Below are 15,465 nucleotides of genomic sequence, written 5' to 3'. Positions count from 1 at the left end.
TCAGTTGAAAAAAGTTTCAGATCAGCTCAAGGACAAAACTTTTCTTTGATGTTCAAAAAAGGAAAAATCATCAGGAGTCAGAGTTCTGAGCAGCAAAATGTACTTTAATGCTGGCAAAAAAGGAGAACAATATATAGTGCACACAAGGCTCACCACATATGTTCTGAGTTCCTAGCCTTAGGACGTGGTCTTTAATACCATTTGGGTCTCCATAGGTCACACCTTTTGTCCAACCTCTTTATACTAGCCAATTACACCATTATAATTTCTTTACATCATCTGTTGCAGACCCAAAATCTCTAAAATAGGTTTTGGGCTAAACTGGATATGCCTAGGCAAAAATGCAGCACCTTGCTGGATGACGTTGGGTTGCGTTGCAGCAAAAGTTGAGCCCAGTTAAACTTTTTTCTGGATGACCAGTACCGATATGGAAAAGGGGGAAGAATATGACACTAATTCAAGGCCATACACAAGAAGCAGTGAGTGTGGTTGAGAAATGGTCATACTCATAGAGATTTAAGTTTTCAGTAGAAAAGACAAAGGTAGTGAGAAGCTGGTATAAAGATGTATGGGAAACAGTTAGAGCAGGTAAACTGACCTGGAGTGATCATATAAATAAAATGGATAAAAAAGCAAGATGGTTCTAAATGTGATGAGATGTCAGACATGGTCTGAATGGGGAGCAAGTAAAAGTGCTTTGAGGAGCATTTATGTCGCTTGAACAAGATCAGTGATTGATTATGGAAGTGTAGTGTAAAAGTCAGCAGCAAAGACATTAACAAAGAAGCTGTAAGTTCCACAAACTCAGACACTGAGATTGTGCTGTTAAAGACTTCTCCAGCTATAGCAAGCCAAGCGCAGACGGGAGAAATACCACTTAAACTAAGATATAAGCAGCAGATATAGTGTACAGGGAATGAGACAATCCAGCTGTGAAGGCCCTATGACCATACTGGGAAAGTGGGAAAGCAAGAAAATAAACAGAGGTTTTACAGACATCTCTTTCCCAATGGTGGTCTATGGGGAATATACTTTTTGGCCGCAGGGGGATTTTTTGCCACAATACATACAGACATTGTGCAATAATCTGTCAAATCACTAACGGCAATTAACCTATAATTGATTAATCATTGACATCCTTACTTTATATCTATTTTCTCTGTACTAGTAGGCCCAATTGCAACATAGCCAAGCATATGTGAAATGACTTAATAACCTGAACGTGGTTGCTGATGTATTTTAAGGCACCACAGTTGAATAGAGAATAAATCTTGTTTTTCTATCAGAATGAAACTTATTAATATAGACCCACATACAATATATTTCTGTATTATAACCTTTATTTGCACCCCCCAAACGTACTGCAATCCACATGCTGTGATATTTGATGCAATTTATTAAAAAAAAAAAAAAAAAAACCAAAAAACCCATCCATTGACACAGGTTCAAGCTCATGAAACTGCACTGTCAGTTACTTTTCTGTGTTTTCTATATTACACTCGGTCGGTTGGAAGCAGAATTGATTGTATTAGTACTTAGTTAGTGGCGTTTCACAAAAATAGAAGATACAGTACTGTGCAAAGGTTTTAGGCACTAAAAGTAAAGTGAGAATGCTTACAAAATATTGCTATAAATTGTTTTAATTTATCAATTAACCTCTTACAAAGTTGAGTAAACAGCAGAAACCTAAATGAAATCAATATTTGCTGTGAGCAGCGTTGCCTTTAAAACAGCAGCAGTTCTCCTCAGTACACTTTAACACAGTTTTTCATGGTAACTTGCAGGTAGGTTGTTGTAACTATCCTGGAGAAAGAATGTTCTTCTGTGGATTTATTATTTAGGCCATCTCAGGTGCTTCTTCATGTAATCCCAGATTGACTCCATGATGTTGAGATCAGGGCTCTGTGGGAGCCAAACCATCTGTTGCAGGACTCATCATTTTTCTTGTTGCTAAATATAGTTGTTTATGACTCTAGCTGTGTGCTGTGTCATGAATAAATTTGGGACCGATCAGACTCCTCCCTGATTGCATAGCATAATGGATAAGAATATAAACATCTAGGGTGCCTAAAACTAATGCACAGTACTGTACTTCCCGCACACGCTCCAGTAGGAAGACCAGAGGCAAAAGAGGAGGACAGAGAGCGGACTGAGAAGATGCAGGTCCGAGGTGAGCACTAAGACACTGTGTTACTCAAACAACACTCGCACAACAATAATGTTGACAGCATGTCGCGTGCTGTATTAGGGCTACAACAAATACTCTGTATGGGATTACAGTAAAAGTTATCGATTACGATGATAAAGTGCGAACATTTTTAAATCGATAGATCTAACAGCCTATCACACAGCAGAAGTAAACGTGATAACAGCAGCGTCTGGCTTCACGTCAAAGTAACTCACACGCCTATTTCTTACAGCAAAGTATTAGTTGAGCTACAAGTGAAGAAAGTGGTTGTCCTCCAAAAAGAGGGAAATAATGAATGGAACCGAGGGGCACGAAAGCGATATGATGTCGGAAACAGTGAACCAAGGCTGGCGAAGAGGGACAAACTCGGCCGCATCTCCCGACGAGGCAAGCTAGTCTAAGCACAAAGCTAGTAAGAAGTAACAACGAAGGGCTTACCCACTTACACTACTATGTCCAAACATTGGACATCTTGAATGTTGTTTTCATTTAAGACCATGGACAAAAGTTCCTTGCTTTAAATGTTTTACAGAATATATGGAATGCAAAATTTTATATGCCCCCCCCCTTTTTTTTTTTTTTTGCTGACCCGAAAAATGATCTGATCCGTGACTCAAATCCGTGATACGATCTTATATATATATATACCTTAATATATATATATATATAATGTATGTATATATGTGTGTGTGTGTATATATAATTAACATTATTATAATAAATTACAAGGCAAGCTAACTTATGCCTAGGCATATCCAGTTCAGCCCTATCCAGTCATGCTCTTTTTCTTTTTCTTTATAACTGTTTAGGGTCACTTTACACCATTATGGCCAAATCTTCTCCTGGCTTTATCTTTCTTACTGACTGTTTGTTCTGAGGTGCTGCCTATTATTGACCATAGTTGTGTTTTGTTCATCCTGTCTTTTAAACTAGATTCTCTGCCCAGTAAAAGTTTGAAATGCTCTCGCATCTTAAATCACCTCACTGCTGGGCAATTTTCTGCAGCTTTTAACCCAAGTGTAGTTTCATTTCCTCAAGCAGACACAGATTGTCTAGTCCAATCTTTTAACTCCCATTGCTCCACGATCTTTTAATTTTAATTTTAATTTTTATTTATTTATTTATTTATTTTTATTTTATTTTATTCTAACTTGTGGCATATGTTTTTACACTATGTATGTTTTTATGGTCATATTTTCAACTCTTGTTCCTGTGAAGCACTTTGTGAATTTCATTTCTGTGAAAGGTGCTATACTAAATAAACTTATTATTATTATTATTATTATTATTATTATTATACAAGTTACTCTTGCCATTTTACACCCTTATTTCTTAATCCGTTCTTGAGGTTATTATTTATTTTAAAAAGTGAAGTTTGACATGTACTCAGGTCTGTTACACCATGTCTTCCTTTAAAAGCAGACTAAAAACATGACATGACATGATAATGTTAATTTTATGTGTATGGTTCTTGTTTGTCAGTACATAAATGATTTGATCCACTATCACTGCTTGCCTTGCAATCAGAGCAAAAGTCGAAAGACTCAGCAACCACGTATTTTTCCGTTCTCTATTTCTCTGTTTAGCATCTTCAGGTTAGGCTAACCCATTATCGCTAACTTTGGAGCTATCCTCCTTCATTTTTCCAGCAGGTGGGGAAACAACAGATGTGACTTTTCTTGGTCTTGACAAGCTGCAGCATTTATTAACTGACACACTGTAGGCTGTACTGTACATTTACTGCCAGACTGAAAACTTACTGCTAACCTTTTCCTCCGCTCAGCTCGAATTTACCGTCACTTTTCTGCCACTTGCTCTCTCACTCAACCACTCACTCACTTATTATGCCAATTATTTGCTTCCATACACAACTGGATGCATCATTATTCTCTCTCACACATTCACACACACACACACACCCTTTTTCTCAACTCAACACTTTCTAATATTTCTTCAGACACTGCAAACAGGAGGACTGCCTCTCCCATTGATGGTCTCTTTATTATTGTTGGAGTGCTGATGAAAAGTGTAATGAGCGGTAAGTTACAAACTTTTACAGCATTTTATTATCAACATTTAAAGTCCTGAACTGTGATCACTGTTGAGCAGATCTCTGTTGGATGATGAAGGATTAACAGTAACACAATAGGTTCTTTGGCTTTTTGCTGTGCGGGAAACCAGAGCTGAGATCAAACACTGAGACTCCACATTTACCAAATTCGAGTACTATTTTAGAGAACCTATTATGTTCATTTTAGCTCTAAATTTTTATTTTTGGACTCCACAAGAGTAGCTTTGCATGATTTACAGTTCCAAAAACGTATTTATCTTATACAGACCCTTTATGTCCCACCGCCCAAAGTCTGAGTGAGGATTTCGCTCTTGGAGCTGAAAGACATTTTTCCAGGTGGTGCAGTGGTTGGCAATGTTGGCGGCTGCATTTTTTCACGTACTGCCGTTTTCTGTTTTAACGTGGCCTTATAGTGGGGGTGGCAGCTGCCTGCTCTTGCCCCCATAGATCTGTATAATGCAAATAAAGTTTGGAAAAAGTATAAAGCTTTTATTTAGATTTAAAACAATCTAAACGTTGTTATGTTTGTTTCCTCAGGAGCGACTTCTGCCATTTGCTCACCTCAGCCAGTGGAGGCAGTAGAGGGTGATGATGTCACTTTACCATGTCAGCTGGACCCGCCAAAAAACGTGTCTGCTTACACAGTGGATTGGAAGAGAGTTGATCTCAACGGGATAGTCTACTCCTATCGACATAAGGAGGACCACCATGATCCACAGATGGAGAGATACACAGGCAGGACAACTTTCAACCATGACGGCCTGAGCAAAGGAAACCTGACACTGCGTATCTCCTCAGTACAGCTGAATGACAGTGGACTTTACAGGTGCTTTGTTCCAAATCTAACGGCCAGATGTTTTGTTAACGTCAGTGTTGGTGAGCACCCTGCATTTAATACTGAACAGATCATTTTGTTTTTTTTTATTTCCTTATATACTGAAAATGTAGAATTCTGTTCATTTAAGACGTTTTCCATTTGAAAAAGTACTTAAACAGTTTTGAATCTTATTTGAAACAGTACCAAAGAGAATTGATGACGCTAACACAAATGGACCTCCAGTGGAAGATGATACTGAGGCACATCGTGGTAAATGTCTGAGTTATTCCAGAAAGTTATAGTTTCTTTGATACAACAAGATATTTTGTTTTTTATATCCTCTTTTTTAACCATTTAATAATTAATTATCAGAATGAATAACCATATTGTTGGAAAAAAATGCATAAAAATCTTAAGCCTGCCCTTTTTCTCAACTCAACACTTTCTTATATTTCTTCAGATGCTGCAAAGGAGAGGACTTCTTATGCCATTGCCTTTCCCATTGTTGGTCTCATTGTTATTGTTGGAGTGCTGGTGAAACGTGGAATGATCAGTAAGTTATACATTTTTACAGCATTTTATTATCAACATTTTAAGTCCTGAACTGTGATCACTGTGGAGCAGATCTCTGTTAGATGATGAAGGATTAACAGTAACACAATAGGTTCTTTGGCTTTTTGCTCTGCAGGAAATCAGAGGTGAGATCAAACACTGAGACTCCACATTTACTATGTTTGAGTAATATTTGAAGGCATTTATACTGAAACCCAATATTATCTTGTTCAATATTATCGTTCATTGACTTTCAGGGCAATAACATTGCATACATACATGCTAATATAATGTTTATAATGTCATTTCTATACAATAAAATCTAAAAACGGACAATTAAGTTTATATTTAAGCAAGTGAAGAGTTTGCAGTTCAATAATGCACAACAATGATGCACAGTTCATTTCTTTGAAAATCAGTTTTGTTATTTTGCAGACTTTTGCCATATTGTGATGTGTGTATATATATCATAAAATATCATTGTGGTGATGATGTATACACAAGCTTCCTTTGAAATAGCATGAATTCAGTGTGTCACAAACTGGTTGTCATGTTCTCTCAGAGAATCGTAGGAGGGGGCAAGAAGGAGAGATGGTGCCAAACAACATCCAAATGATGATGAACCAAACAGCAGAAGCCTGAAAAATATCCAGCAAGAGGTGTAGTGATGATCAGCAGATTATCTGTTGCACTGAGAGAACGACCGTGAATCACCTCAATGATCGAAAACTATTCTAGCCTCACCAGCTTTACCAAAGTGCTATTAAAAAAACTCCATCAACTTCCCCATATGGACTAGTTAAAGAATTACACATTTTTAACAATAATGACTTGATTTTACAATTTGGTTCAAGAAGCACAGTTTGGGGAAAAGAAAGAAAAACCTTTATCAAAAATATACAGAATAATTTTAAAATGGTACTGTATGTGAATTTTTTTTGTTTGTTTTTGTGATAACTTCACTGTTACGCTGTTCCAGGGCTGTATGACAACTTTTTATGACTTGAAAAACATTGAGAAACTGGCTTTTAGATTAATCTCAGTCAGTCTACTGTACTGCAATGCTTTTTGCTTGTTTACCTGAGAACAAGGACAGAGTATTTTCTGTTTTGCACAGGAGAATATCCGTCTCCACCCAAAAACACCTGCCCTGTATTGTTTTGAAATATTTTGTTACTTTTCTGTTTTCAGAAAGCAGCACTGACAGTTTGACCAGAACTAATGCCCATACCAAATAGATTAACTGGATGAACAATATTCATATTTTGTATGTATGACTTAAGTGTAACAACCACCTCTTGTACAGCAGTGGAGTCCGTGATATATTTGATCCGTGTGTTTACAATGACTCTTGACTGGTTGAAGCTGGTACAGCAGACTGTAAACCAATCTGTGTGTCCATCTCTCATGTTACTTCACTGTCGGACACTTTTGAAAAAATTCCTGCACAAATTTTAATTAGACATACACAAAATATTTCTACAGCTTCTGCAGGCATCTGTTTCCAAAATATATTCAGGTGGAGATAAAAACCTTACACTTCAGTGTGTTCAAACTTCTTTCAAACTATGTACAGTTATGGTTACTGACTTTCTCTCCACCTCCCTATACTCATATTTTGAGTGTAATTCATTTGTCAGAAAAGAGGCAAAATGCGCTATAAACAAAGTTAAAGATGATCTGACTGATAACTTTTTTTTCAACATTTTCTCTAGATGTCTAGATAATATCGTTATCATCAATTCTTTTGGCCACGATAATCGTGTTGTCAAAATCTGATATTGTGACAGCCCTAATGTGCACATTATATCTGCATGCACAAAACTTTTTCACAAATGCACAAAATATTTCTACAGCTGCAAAACATTTTTACACGTGCAAATTATATCTTTGTGCACAGAAGTTTTTCACACCTGCACAAAATATTTCTACAGCTGCAAAACTTTATTACACATTCACAAACCATTTCACAAGCTCAAAATATTATTGACAATTATTTGATTCCATAAACCATCTCCATCTTCTTCTATGATTAAGAGTTGGTGTCGTTTGAATTGAGCTCTCCAGTCAAATTCTTAGAGAAGTTGGTTAGTTGATTTACGTCAGCCTCAACTAATTTTCTGGTAATTACATTATCATTTGACTTTCCACTATCAGTCATTCATGACTTATAACTCACCATTGAGCACATATCACGCTCATTCTGGTTGATTACTCATTTATCTGTTTGCACTAATAAATCATTTATTCACTTGTTAACCAGTTTTATTAAATAAATATGCATTTATCAGTATTTCATTGTCTGTGGCTTCAATTCAAAGCAGAGTATAAGATCCCTGTATCGTAACACACTAATTCAGACGTGAGATTGATAAAAGTGTTTCTATGTTTTTTCTCGGCACAGTTGAAGGATAAAAAGGGAAGTGGTGCTGTGATCAAAGGAGGATTTTGTATTATTAAATGTGGATGTTCCTACACAGGTTCACCTTTAACACAGTTTAAACACAAATTATGTACTTGAACAATATGATTAATAGATTAATAATAGATTAATAGATTAAAAAACATTTCTTTCTTGCCTCATGGTCAGCCATGGTGAAAAATGGGGCATTGCTGTACTGCAGTCCACTTTATATATATATAAAGTATGGGAAGAAGGAAGATTACCTACCAGTTGGAAAGATACAGATGTAATACCTATAATAAAACCAGGAAGGTCCAACAAACTATGGACCAGTTGTACTTACCTCACACGTTGGGAAAATAATGGAAAGGATAATTACAGAGAGAATGACATTCTGTATAGAAAGTAGAGGATTGATTTCTCTTTACCAGAAAGGGCAGGAAACAATGGATCCAGTAATTTGTTTAGAGACAGAAATGAGAAAATCCCAAATTAATAAAGAATCCATACTGGCAGTGTTTTTTAATGTAGAGAAAGCTGATGATATTGTATGGAAACGATTCATTTTAATGATTAAATTAGATAAAATGAGAATAACAGGAAGAACTTTTAATTAGATTCATGTTTTTTATTTGATAGATATATTCAGGTTAAAATTGGAACAGCATTATCTACTCAGTATAAGGCAGATAACTCCTCAGGGCCTTGTGATCAGCCCAATACTTTATTATGATTATGATAAATGATGTGTTCTCTGACATATGTTGTGACATTTTAAAAATCATTATTTGCTGCTGATGGGCCGATATGGAAAAGGGGGAAGAATATAACACTAATTCAAGGCCAGGCACAAGAAGCAGTGAGGGTGGTTGAGAAATGGTCATACTCATAGAGATTTAAGTTTTCAGTAGAAAAGACAAAGGTAGTGAGAAGCTGGTATAAAGATGTATGGGAAACAGTTAGAGCAGGTAAGCTGACCTGGAGATGATTTAGTTTTTTTCCTCCCAGTCCTAATGGAAATAGGGAACTCTGGCTCACACTCCAGCACAGTGGGTGGCGCTGTTGCCACTCGCTATTGAACAAAAGAAGAAGAATATATTTCTCTCGCGAGATCTGGCCACACTGCCAGCTTTCTCCTCCTGTTCTCGTCTGGTCGAGGTAAGAGCGCACACGTTTCTGTTAGTACATGCAGGGGCAAACTTTTTCATTATATTAGATAAAGTGAAGGAAAAGAAGGACCTGAAAGATGTTGCTTTTAATATAAAACATACTGTACCGCAGTGGAGACACAGCTGTTTCAACTTGTTTATTTGCTCGAGTGGTGTTTTAGCAGCAACACCGGCCAGCATTAGCTTAAATCCACGACCATCCTGCAGTAACACTGAGTAATTTAATCAGATTGACTTTATATACATGAACGACAACATATTTTCTAAATGCTCCATGTAGTATTTGTTAGAAAAAACAGGCCCAACGTGATTTAATGCCCATTTTTAGAAATGACCGCTCCTCTTTGTTGGCGGGGCTGCTAGCAGCGTCTCTCAATGATGAAAACTTTCACAGACCTGTACTGAATGACTGTGATTGCACTTTTTTATTCTGATGCGAGACGCTTTCTAAAATAAAGATGCTTTTGAGCGCCTCATGCCGTCCTGAGCACGCTGCATGTTAGCGTCATGTTAGCAGCTGTAGCTAAAATATCTCTGCACACTTTCTCCTCCAGGTGGTGAAGACACATTCAGAGCAGGCCTGCTGCAGAGGTAATTTCTCCTTTATTCTGTTAAACTGGACACGCATTAGTGTTAAAAGCAAATAAAAGTGATATGATTGGAATAGCATGACATATGAAGTCTCATGCTACAATGATGCTCTCTTTGAACTCTCTCACTGAATCTCTTGAGGAAACTTTATTATTCAAAATACTGAGTAGCATGAAACTGCTTATTTAGAAGTGTGCACATGAATCTGCCATTTAAACCCACAAAATGCTTATTTTTGTTCCTCAGGTGTCAGTGGAGCTTGGTGAAACTCTGTGTGAAGGTAATTACAATCTTTGGAGTCTATGAGACAATCGCCTGTAATTTCTTGTTTATTGACAGGCTCGCATGATAGGAGGAAAATCCGCGATAACATTGTTCGATATTACAATGATGATATGACCTGCGATAAACAAATATTGAAGTGTGCATAGTTCCTATGTCTTTCTGCTTTCATTGGTACACTGAATTTGTCAGCCATAGACCCCAAACATTGAATAGCCTGTGTCTAACGAATAAAGAAATGAAATAAATTATTTTGAACATGCTTTATTGAACAAATTGCACCCTACCCAATCAATTAAACAGAACATTAATTTAAAGTTGCTATATATGACATTCAGCCCCACTAGATGTCACACTAGACCAACGGTATCTGAGAAGCACAGAGAAAGCAGCCCCTGAACTCAGATCAAACCTTCAAACTAGGCAGTGCTGATCTAATATGAATCAAGATTCTGTTACTGCATTGCCTATTTCTCGCCTCGTGTTTTTTCAGAAACATATTTCAGTGAACTGTTAAGCTGTAAAATGAGAGTTTGTGACGAGCCAAAACCAAGCGCCGACCAACTTGCAGAACACCACCTGCTATGTCACCACCAGCTGAACATGAAGTCAAGTCAAGTCAACTTATTTATATCGTGTTAAATCACAATAGAAGTTATCTAAGGGTCTGTCTTTGCCATTAGCCTCTATAAATGTGTGGAGGGCCAACGGTTTCACAGGGAGGGACTCGCATGCACCTGCAGCTGGACCAGCTACTAAAACAAAGAACAGAGAAGCTCAGATAACACATAGAGGGAATGTGACTTTATTTTCTGCTCAGGACGCCATCACTCTACTATATCTTTACATAGCAAATGGCACTATTTTAGACATTAGTGACAAACAGATGGTTATTTCTAGGGGTGGTTTATTTGCTAGTAAAGTATGAAGTATACTGTGAACTTTCTATGCTGTCACTCAGAGACTTAATGATTTATCAGTCCGGTCTAATATTGACCAACCTTTTAATTGGGAGCTCAGTGCTGCAGTGATGAATCTCTGAACTCTCTCTTACTGAATCAGCCTTTGAAGAAACTTCTTTACCAGATTCTGAGTGGCATACATGGGCTCCAATGAACACTTGAAATTTCCTAAAGTAGTCTTCAGAAATGGTCTCTGACTTAAGAAACTGTTTCCATGGAAACTTGAAGTTTTGTTCTTTTCCTCAACAGATGAGCAGCACTGGTCCAGAAAGCTTAAGGCTCAGCCTTGAAAGGTGAGTAACAAGTACAAAACTGGGGCAAATTCCACAAGGGTCATAACTGATGATCTTTCAAATAGACAAGCATATGCCTGATTCAAGTGATGCTAGCCTTTTAATCTGATCAGCCCTTTAAGATACTGAAGCTCAGTGTAAACTTGGGTTTTTTGACTAACCACTGATCATCTTTGTAGGTCTGTCTGCACGATCTTCTCACTGAACTCACCAAAGCAGCTGAAACATGCACAGAGGTACGTTGGTTTTTTTTTTTGAAGACCATATTGTGTACTGGGGCATAAAAATGATGATTACTTTTAATGACAAGCATATGCCTGAATTTACTGATGTCAACCTTTAATCTGATTGCCCTTTGATGGAGCTTGTATTAAATCTTTAATTCCTAAGCTTTAGATTTACTTATTGCTGTTTCTCTGCTAGGTGGGAGTTTGACTAGAGGTTTGAGGAAGGATGCTGCCTGGTGACCATCTCAACATGTAAGTTTCAATGTGATTGTTTTTGTGAAAAAACACTTATCAGAAAAACCTTTCCTACCAGGCACCTAAAACATATAAAGGTTTTGGCCAAATCAGAATTGGTCAGATAAGCTAAAAAAACAAAAACTAACAACCTAATGCTTCCTTAGGGTTCAATGTATGTTGCAGTTTGTTTCCTGCATTCTTAAAATGAAAAACAAGGTGTTTCTGACTGTTTGAAAGGATGACATGGGGTAATACCCATCAAACAGCTGGACGACTAATGTCACATGGCAGTTTGTCACCAAAGCCCTGATCAAACATTAAAGTCTTAAATGTGCCGCCTGAAGTTATTTCTGCTTTGTATTAAGTTGCGTTTCTTTGCAGGATCTCTTCAGGGGATCCTTGAAGATGAGGACACCATTAGTTTCATGGTAAGATTTTATAATTCTAGATTACATGACGTCACCGGTAATGCAGTTCCAATGATGATGATACTTAGCTCACTTTGAACCAATGTGAAACGACATGAACTCCTGAGAAACTGCATTTTAATTACAGTTTCTGTTCCATTTTAACTCTAAATTAGCTTTGAATTTGTATTGAGTGAACTTGTGTTCTGTTAACAGATGGTGCAGTGACTGCTTCAGCAACATCACTGAGGTGCTCTAGCTGGAGGTAAGATGTCACATGACTGTGGAAACATGTTACCAGTAGCCCAAATTCTCAGACCTGCTGAAAATGATGAGATATATTTGGAATCTCGTTCGTCTGAACTGCTGTTGAGAAATGGAATATCTGACATCAGTGAAGGTCAACAATGAAGTAGTGTGCAACGCTGACATTTTGTGCTCAGACCTGACAGTTTCTTGTCTGTCACAGGTACCTGCCTTTGGACATTTGGGAAGATGCTGTGATCCTCTCTTCCTCCGTCAAGTGTCGTCACAGGTGAGTCTGTCTGTTACACAGTAACATCAAGTCCAAATCAATGAAGGCCACGGTCACATCCGGTTTCCTTCATGATGACACCCGCACATGTCTTACGCCTTGTGTTTACGCTAGACCTGAAAAGGTGGACCCACTGGTGTTGCCTTGGCAATAAGGGGAAAACCTGTTGGGGTTACCAACAGTCTGAATGGGAACAAGCTTAAGATGGGTGTGACAACTGACTTTAGATGTAGTTATGAAAGACTTGATGTGGGTGATTACACAGTCCTGGTATTATCAGACTTGTGTGTTTTTAGTTACAAATTGCATCAAATTGAATGTAATTAGTGAAAATTAGTCACTGAAGCTAAATTTTAGCATCTTGGTGAAAAGGATGCACACTAACCTGAATAACTTGTCTGCACCTTTAGGACCAAGCAGCCTGTCAAACTATCCATGAAGCAAGATGATGGAGGTACGTTTTAACCTCAACCACCACAGTCACATGAACACTGTGGAATGCTGAAGGGATGATCTGCTCTCATCAGTCGTCTTACCTTCCTGGTACCAAGCTTTCCAACGTACCCCTCCATCAGACCTCTATTGGCCCGATAAGACACTGAGAACCCTGGTTTGAGCTATGCCAGGTGTAAGGTGATCTTCCGGTTCCCTCAAAGGAGGTTCTGATGGATTGGACTTTTTGTTACCTGGATGTATGACTGAAAAATTATGCTTATCACATTCCTCAACAGTAATTCTATGTACCAGCAGGCAGGTGTAAAGTGTTCATCTTTTTGCTCTTAAACTTTTAGGTTGACAAGTTTTAGAGGTCGTCTGGATTGTTCGAGCTTGTCCCAGAGTTGAGGTAAGCATCTGTCAGTGCTGTCATGTTTACTGGCCTTTCTTGAGTACAAGTGATGAGTTTCTTTTACCGCCCCAGTCTGAAAATTCATGACTGATTGGTACCCCTCTGATCCAGAGACTTCAAGAAATCACCTCCTTCACTAATCAAACTGGATTGACTAAACCCTTTTCTGTTGTTGCAGGTTTGACACTGTTGTGGTCCACAGTGTTTGGAACAGTGCTGAAACACTTGCAACAGGTAAATTGGCAGGTATAACAATGATTTGACAACCCATTCCCAAACCCACTCATTTCTAGTTAGGCATGTCCTTGACAAAATGTAAGGGCCATGGTGTCTCCAGCCTAAGACACCACAATACTCCAAAACATTAGCAGCCAAGAGAATGCATTGTTTCTGTGTGACTTCACAAAGGTGAAATTTAGCAATTTTAGTTCTAATGGTAAAAGGTTGTAAGTGGACAAATGCTGAACATAATTTAGACAGAAGACATGAAGTAAAGGGGAAAGAGATGAGGTGACATGCGGCAAAGATCCTCTGCTAGAATTGAACTGCAGACATTGCAAAGGTCTTTACCAGTAGGCGACTGGGGCATGCCATGCTGAACATAGTTTTGAAAAGTTCAGGTCTTCTAGTTGACCTGTCAATGTATCTGGTTCATAACGAGATGTTTTTCTTGCAGGTCTGGCAGCATGAAGTCATCACATTCTCTTGGTCTTGTGCTCACCGGCAGCCACAGTTGGTAAGTTGTAGTCTTTTTGATTTGGAAGATGTTTCAGAATCTGGAAGTGTTGAATCTTCAAGTGTCCAGTCTTAAAGTAGAAGTGATGAGTTTCTTTTACCGCCCCAGTCTGAAGATTCATGACTGATTGGTACCCCTCTGATCATGAGACTGAAAGCTTCAGTGTCTTAGTCGTATTAGTCACACATTTTAAAAGTACATTCTCGTGTTTCAGGTCTCTGCCCAAACCAGCTGGATCTATTGCTCAACTGTCTGCTGCTTTGGAGTGTTTGGTAAGAACTTTAGACTGGAATTTCCGAAGCTGATGTAGAAATGATGAGTTTCTTTTACCGCCCCAGTCTGAAGATTCATGACTGATTGGTACCCCTCTGATCAAAACTATTTTAGCTCTAACCAAGTTCAGCTGTCTTCCACCCCTTTTCTAAAAATTTTTTTTTTCTCCTCTGCAGACGCTGGACAGATCTGAGTGACAACACGGAAGATCTATCAACCATCTTATGCTGCTGACAGCTGCAGTTCCTCTAGAGCTCAATACAGGCTATAGGCCTGCAGTACTTAAATATACCAGGTACCTTGGTCATTCATGGAATAGAAGTTGCTGTGACTGATAATTTTGGAAGAATTTAAAGTGTTGTACTTTAAACAAGTATTGCTTTTCTTTTATTATTTAATACCTTCCTGATTGACTGAACTGAGTTTCTGGTAAACTGTTTTGATGGTGCAAATTTCAAATAAAAGTGTCAAACTAGCTTGTGTAGTCCAATACTTCAGTGTCTTCACAGGCCCAAAGTTCTACAAAAAACATCAGGACACTAAAGTCAGAAATGCCACATTATAACTATTAGGTCTAAATAGGGTTAAGTGGAACGAGTCATTTTATTGGTTCCTGACAGTTTAAATAGTCTGAGTGGATTCAGAGTACATAGTGTTCTTTACACACAGAAAATTTAGCTCCTGTGCTGCCACTGACCTTCAGCAGCACATATGTAACAAGCTTTTAAAGATGGTCGACAGACATGAAGGAAAACTTGTTATAGTAGACTTACATGAGATGGGAACAAATACTGAATACAATGTGTTATGACATTGTACTACTATAATATTGGATGAAATATAGTGAGCAGTCGCTTGAGGATCTATATAATAA

General features: G+C 38.0%; 1 protein-coding gene, 1 long non-coding RNA gene and 6 other non-coding genes across 13 annotated transcripts in view; all 8 read left to right on the top strand.

Annotated features, from left to right (window-relative positions):
- Positions 1–15,067, top strand: part of LOC122973694 — a 50,770-nt gene extending 35,703 nt beyond the window's left edge. Inside the window, exons 1-15 of one of the 6 annotated variants that reach the window (XR_006400107.1) lie at positions 9,138–9,190; positions 9,756–9,792; positions 10,039–10,072; positions 11,286–11,329; positions 11,509–11,565; positions 11,753–11,808; positions 12,175–12,221; positions 12,417–12,465; positions 12,670–12,735; positions 13,146–13,189; positions 13,527–13,579; positions 13,761–13,816; positions 14,259–14,318; positions 14,533–14,590; positions 14,768–15,067. This is a non-coding gene — a long non-coding RNA (uncharacterized LOC122973694). Of the gene's footprint in view, positions 1–9,137; positions 9,211–9,394; positions 9,418–9,755; positions 9,793–10,038; positions 10,073–11,285; positions 11,330–11,508; positions 11,566–11,752; positions 11,809–12,174; positions 12,222–12,416; positions 12,466–12,669; positions 12,736–13,145; positions 13,190–13,526; positions 13,580–13,760; positions 13,817–14,258; positions 14,319–14,532; positions 14,591–14,767 lie in introns of those variants that run through there. The other 5 variants (XR_006400113.1, XR_006400112.1, XR_006400111.1 and 2 more) reach the window with 5 other exon arrangements.
- On the top strand, positions 4,696–6,825 carry LOC122973692 (myelin-oligodendrocyte glycoprotein-like). The gene is made up of 4 exons (XM_044341404.1): positions 4,696–5,135; positions 5,278–5,346; positions 5,537–5,629; positions 6,191–6,825. Exons 1-4 carry the CDS (start codon positions 4,781–4,783, stop codon positions 6,268–6,270), a joined length of 597 nt encoding a protein of 198 aa, XP_044197339.1. The 5' UTR covers positions 4,696–4,780; the 3' UTR covers positions 6,271–6,825.
- On the top strand, positions 12,268–12,332 carry LOC122974548. The gene has a single exon (XR_006400401.1). It is a non-coding gene; the product is annotated as a small nucleolar RNA SNORD29 (small nucleolar RNA).
- Positions 12,525–12,594, top strand: LOC122974550. The gene has a single exon (XR_006400403.1). It is a non-coding gene; the product is annotated as a small nucleolar RNA SNORD30 (small nucleolar RNA).
- LOC122974560 lies at positions 12,802–12,927 on the top strand. The gene has a single exon (XR_006400412.1). It is a non-coding gene; the product is annotated as a small nucleolar RNA SNORD22 (small nucleolar RNA).
- LOC122974552 lies at positions 13,622–13,694 on the top strand. Its single transcript, XR_006400405.1, has one exon. It is a non-coding gene; the product is annotated as a small nucleolar RNA SNORD31 (small nucleolar RNA).
- On the top strand, positions 14,394–14,465 carry LOC122974557. The gene has a single exon (XR_006400409.1). It is a non-coding gene; the product is annotated as a small nucleolar RNA SNORD31 (small nucleolar RNA).
- LOC122974558 lies at positions 14,624–14,696 on the top strand. The gene has a single exon (XR_006400410.1). It is a non-coding gene; the product is annotated as a small nucleolar RNA SNORD31 (small nucleolar RNA).
- Positions 15,068–15,465: the final 398 nt, after the last annotated feature.

Source organism: Thunnus albacares, chromosome 22, assembly GCF_914725855.1.
Source record: "Thunnus albacares chromosome 22, fThuAlb1.1, whole genome shotgun sequence".
NCBI lineage: Eukaryota > Metazoa > Chordata > Actinopteri > Scombriformes > Scombridae > Thunnus > Thunnus albacares.
The sequence above is the reverse complement of the archived record's forward strand: the minus strand, read 5'-3'. Positions and strand labels throughout refer to the sequence as shown.

Bases quoted from the DNA above. Each gene is read 5' to 3' on its own strand.
- LOC122973692 (XM_044341404.1), top strand. From the start codon at position 4,781: ATGTTTGTTTCCTCAGGAGCGACTTCTGCCATTTGCTCACCTCAGCCA. The intron at 5,347-5,536 runs GTAAATGTCTGA...ATATTTCTTCAG, and splicing joins TGATACTGAGGCACATCGTG to ATGCTGCAAAGGAGAGGACT. The intron at 5,630-6,190 runs GTAAGTTATACA...ATGTTCTCTCAG, and splicing joins GGTGAAACGTGGAATGATCA to AGAATCGTAGGAGGGGGCAA.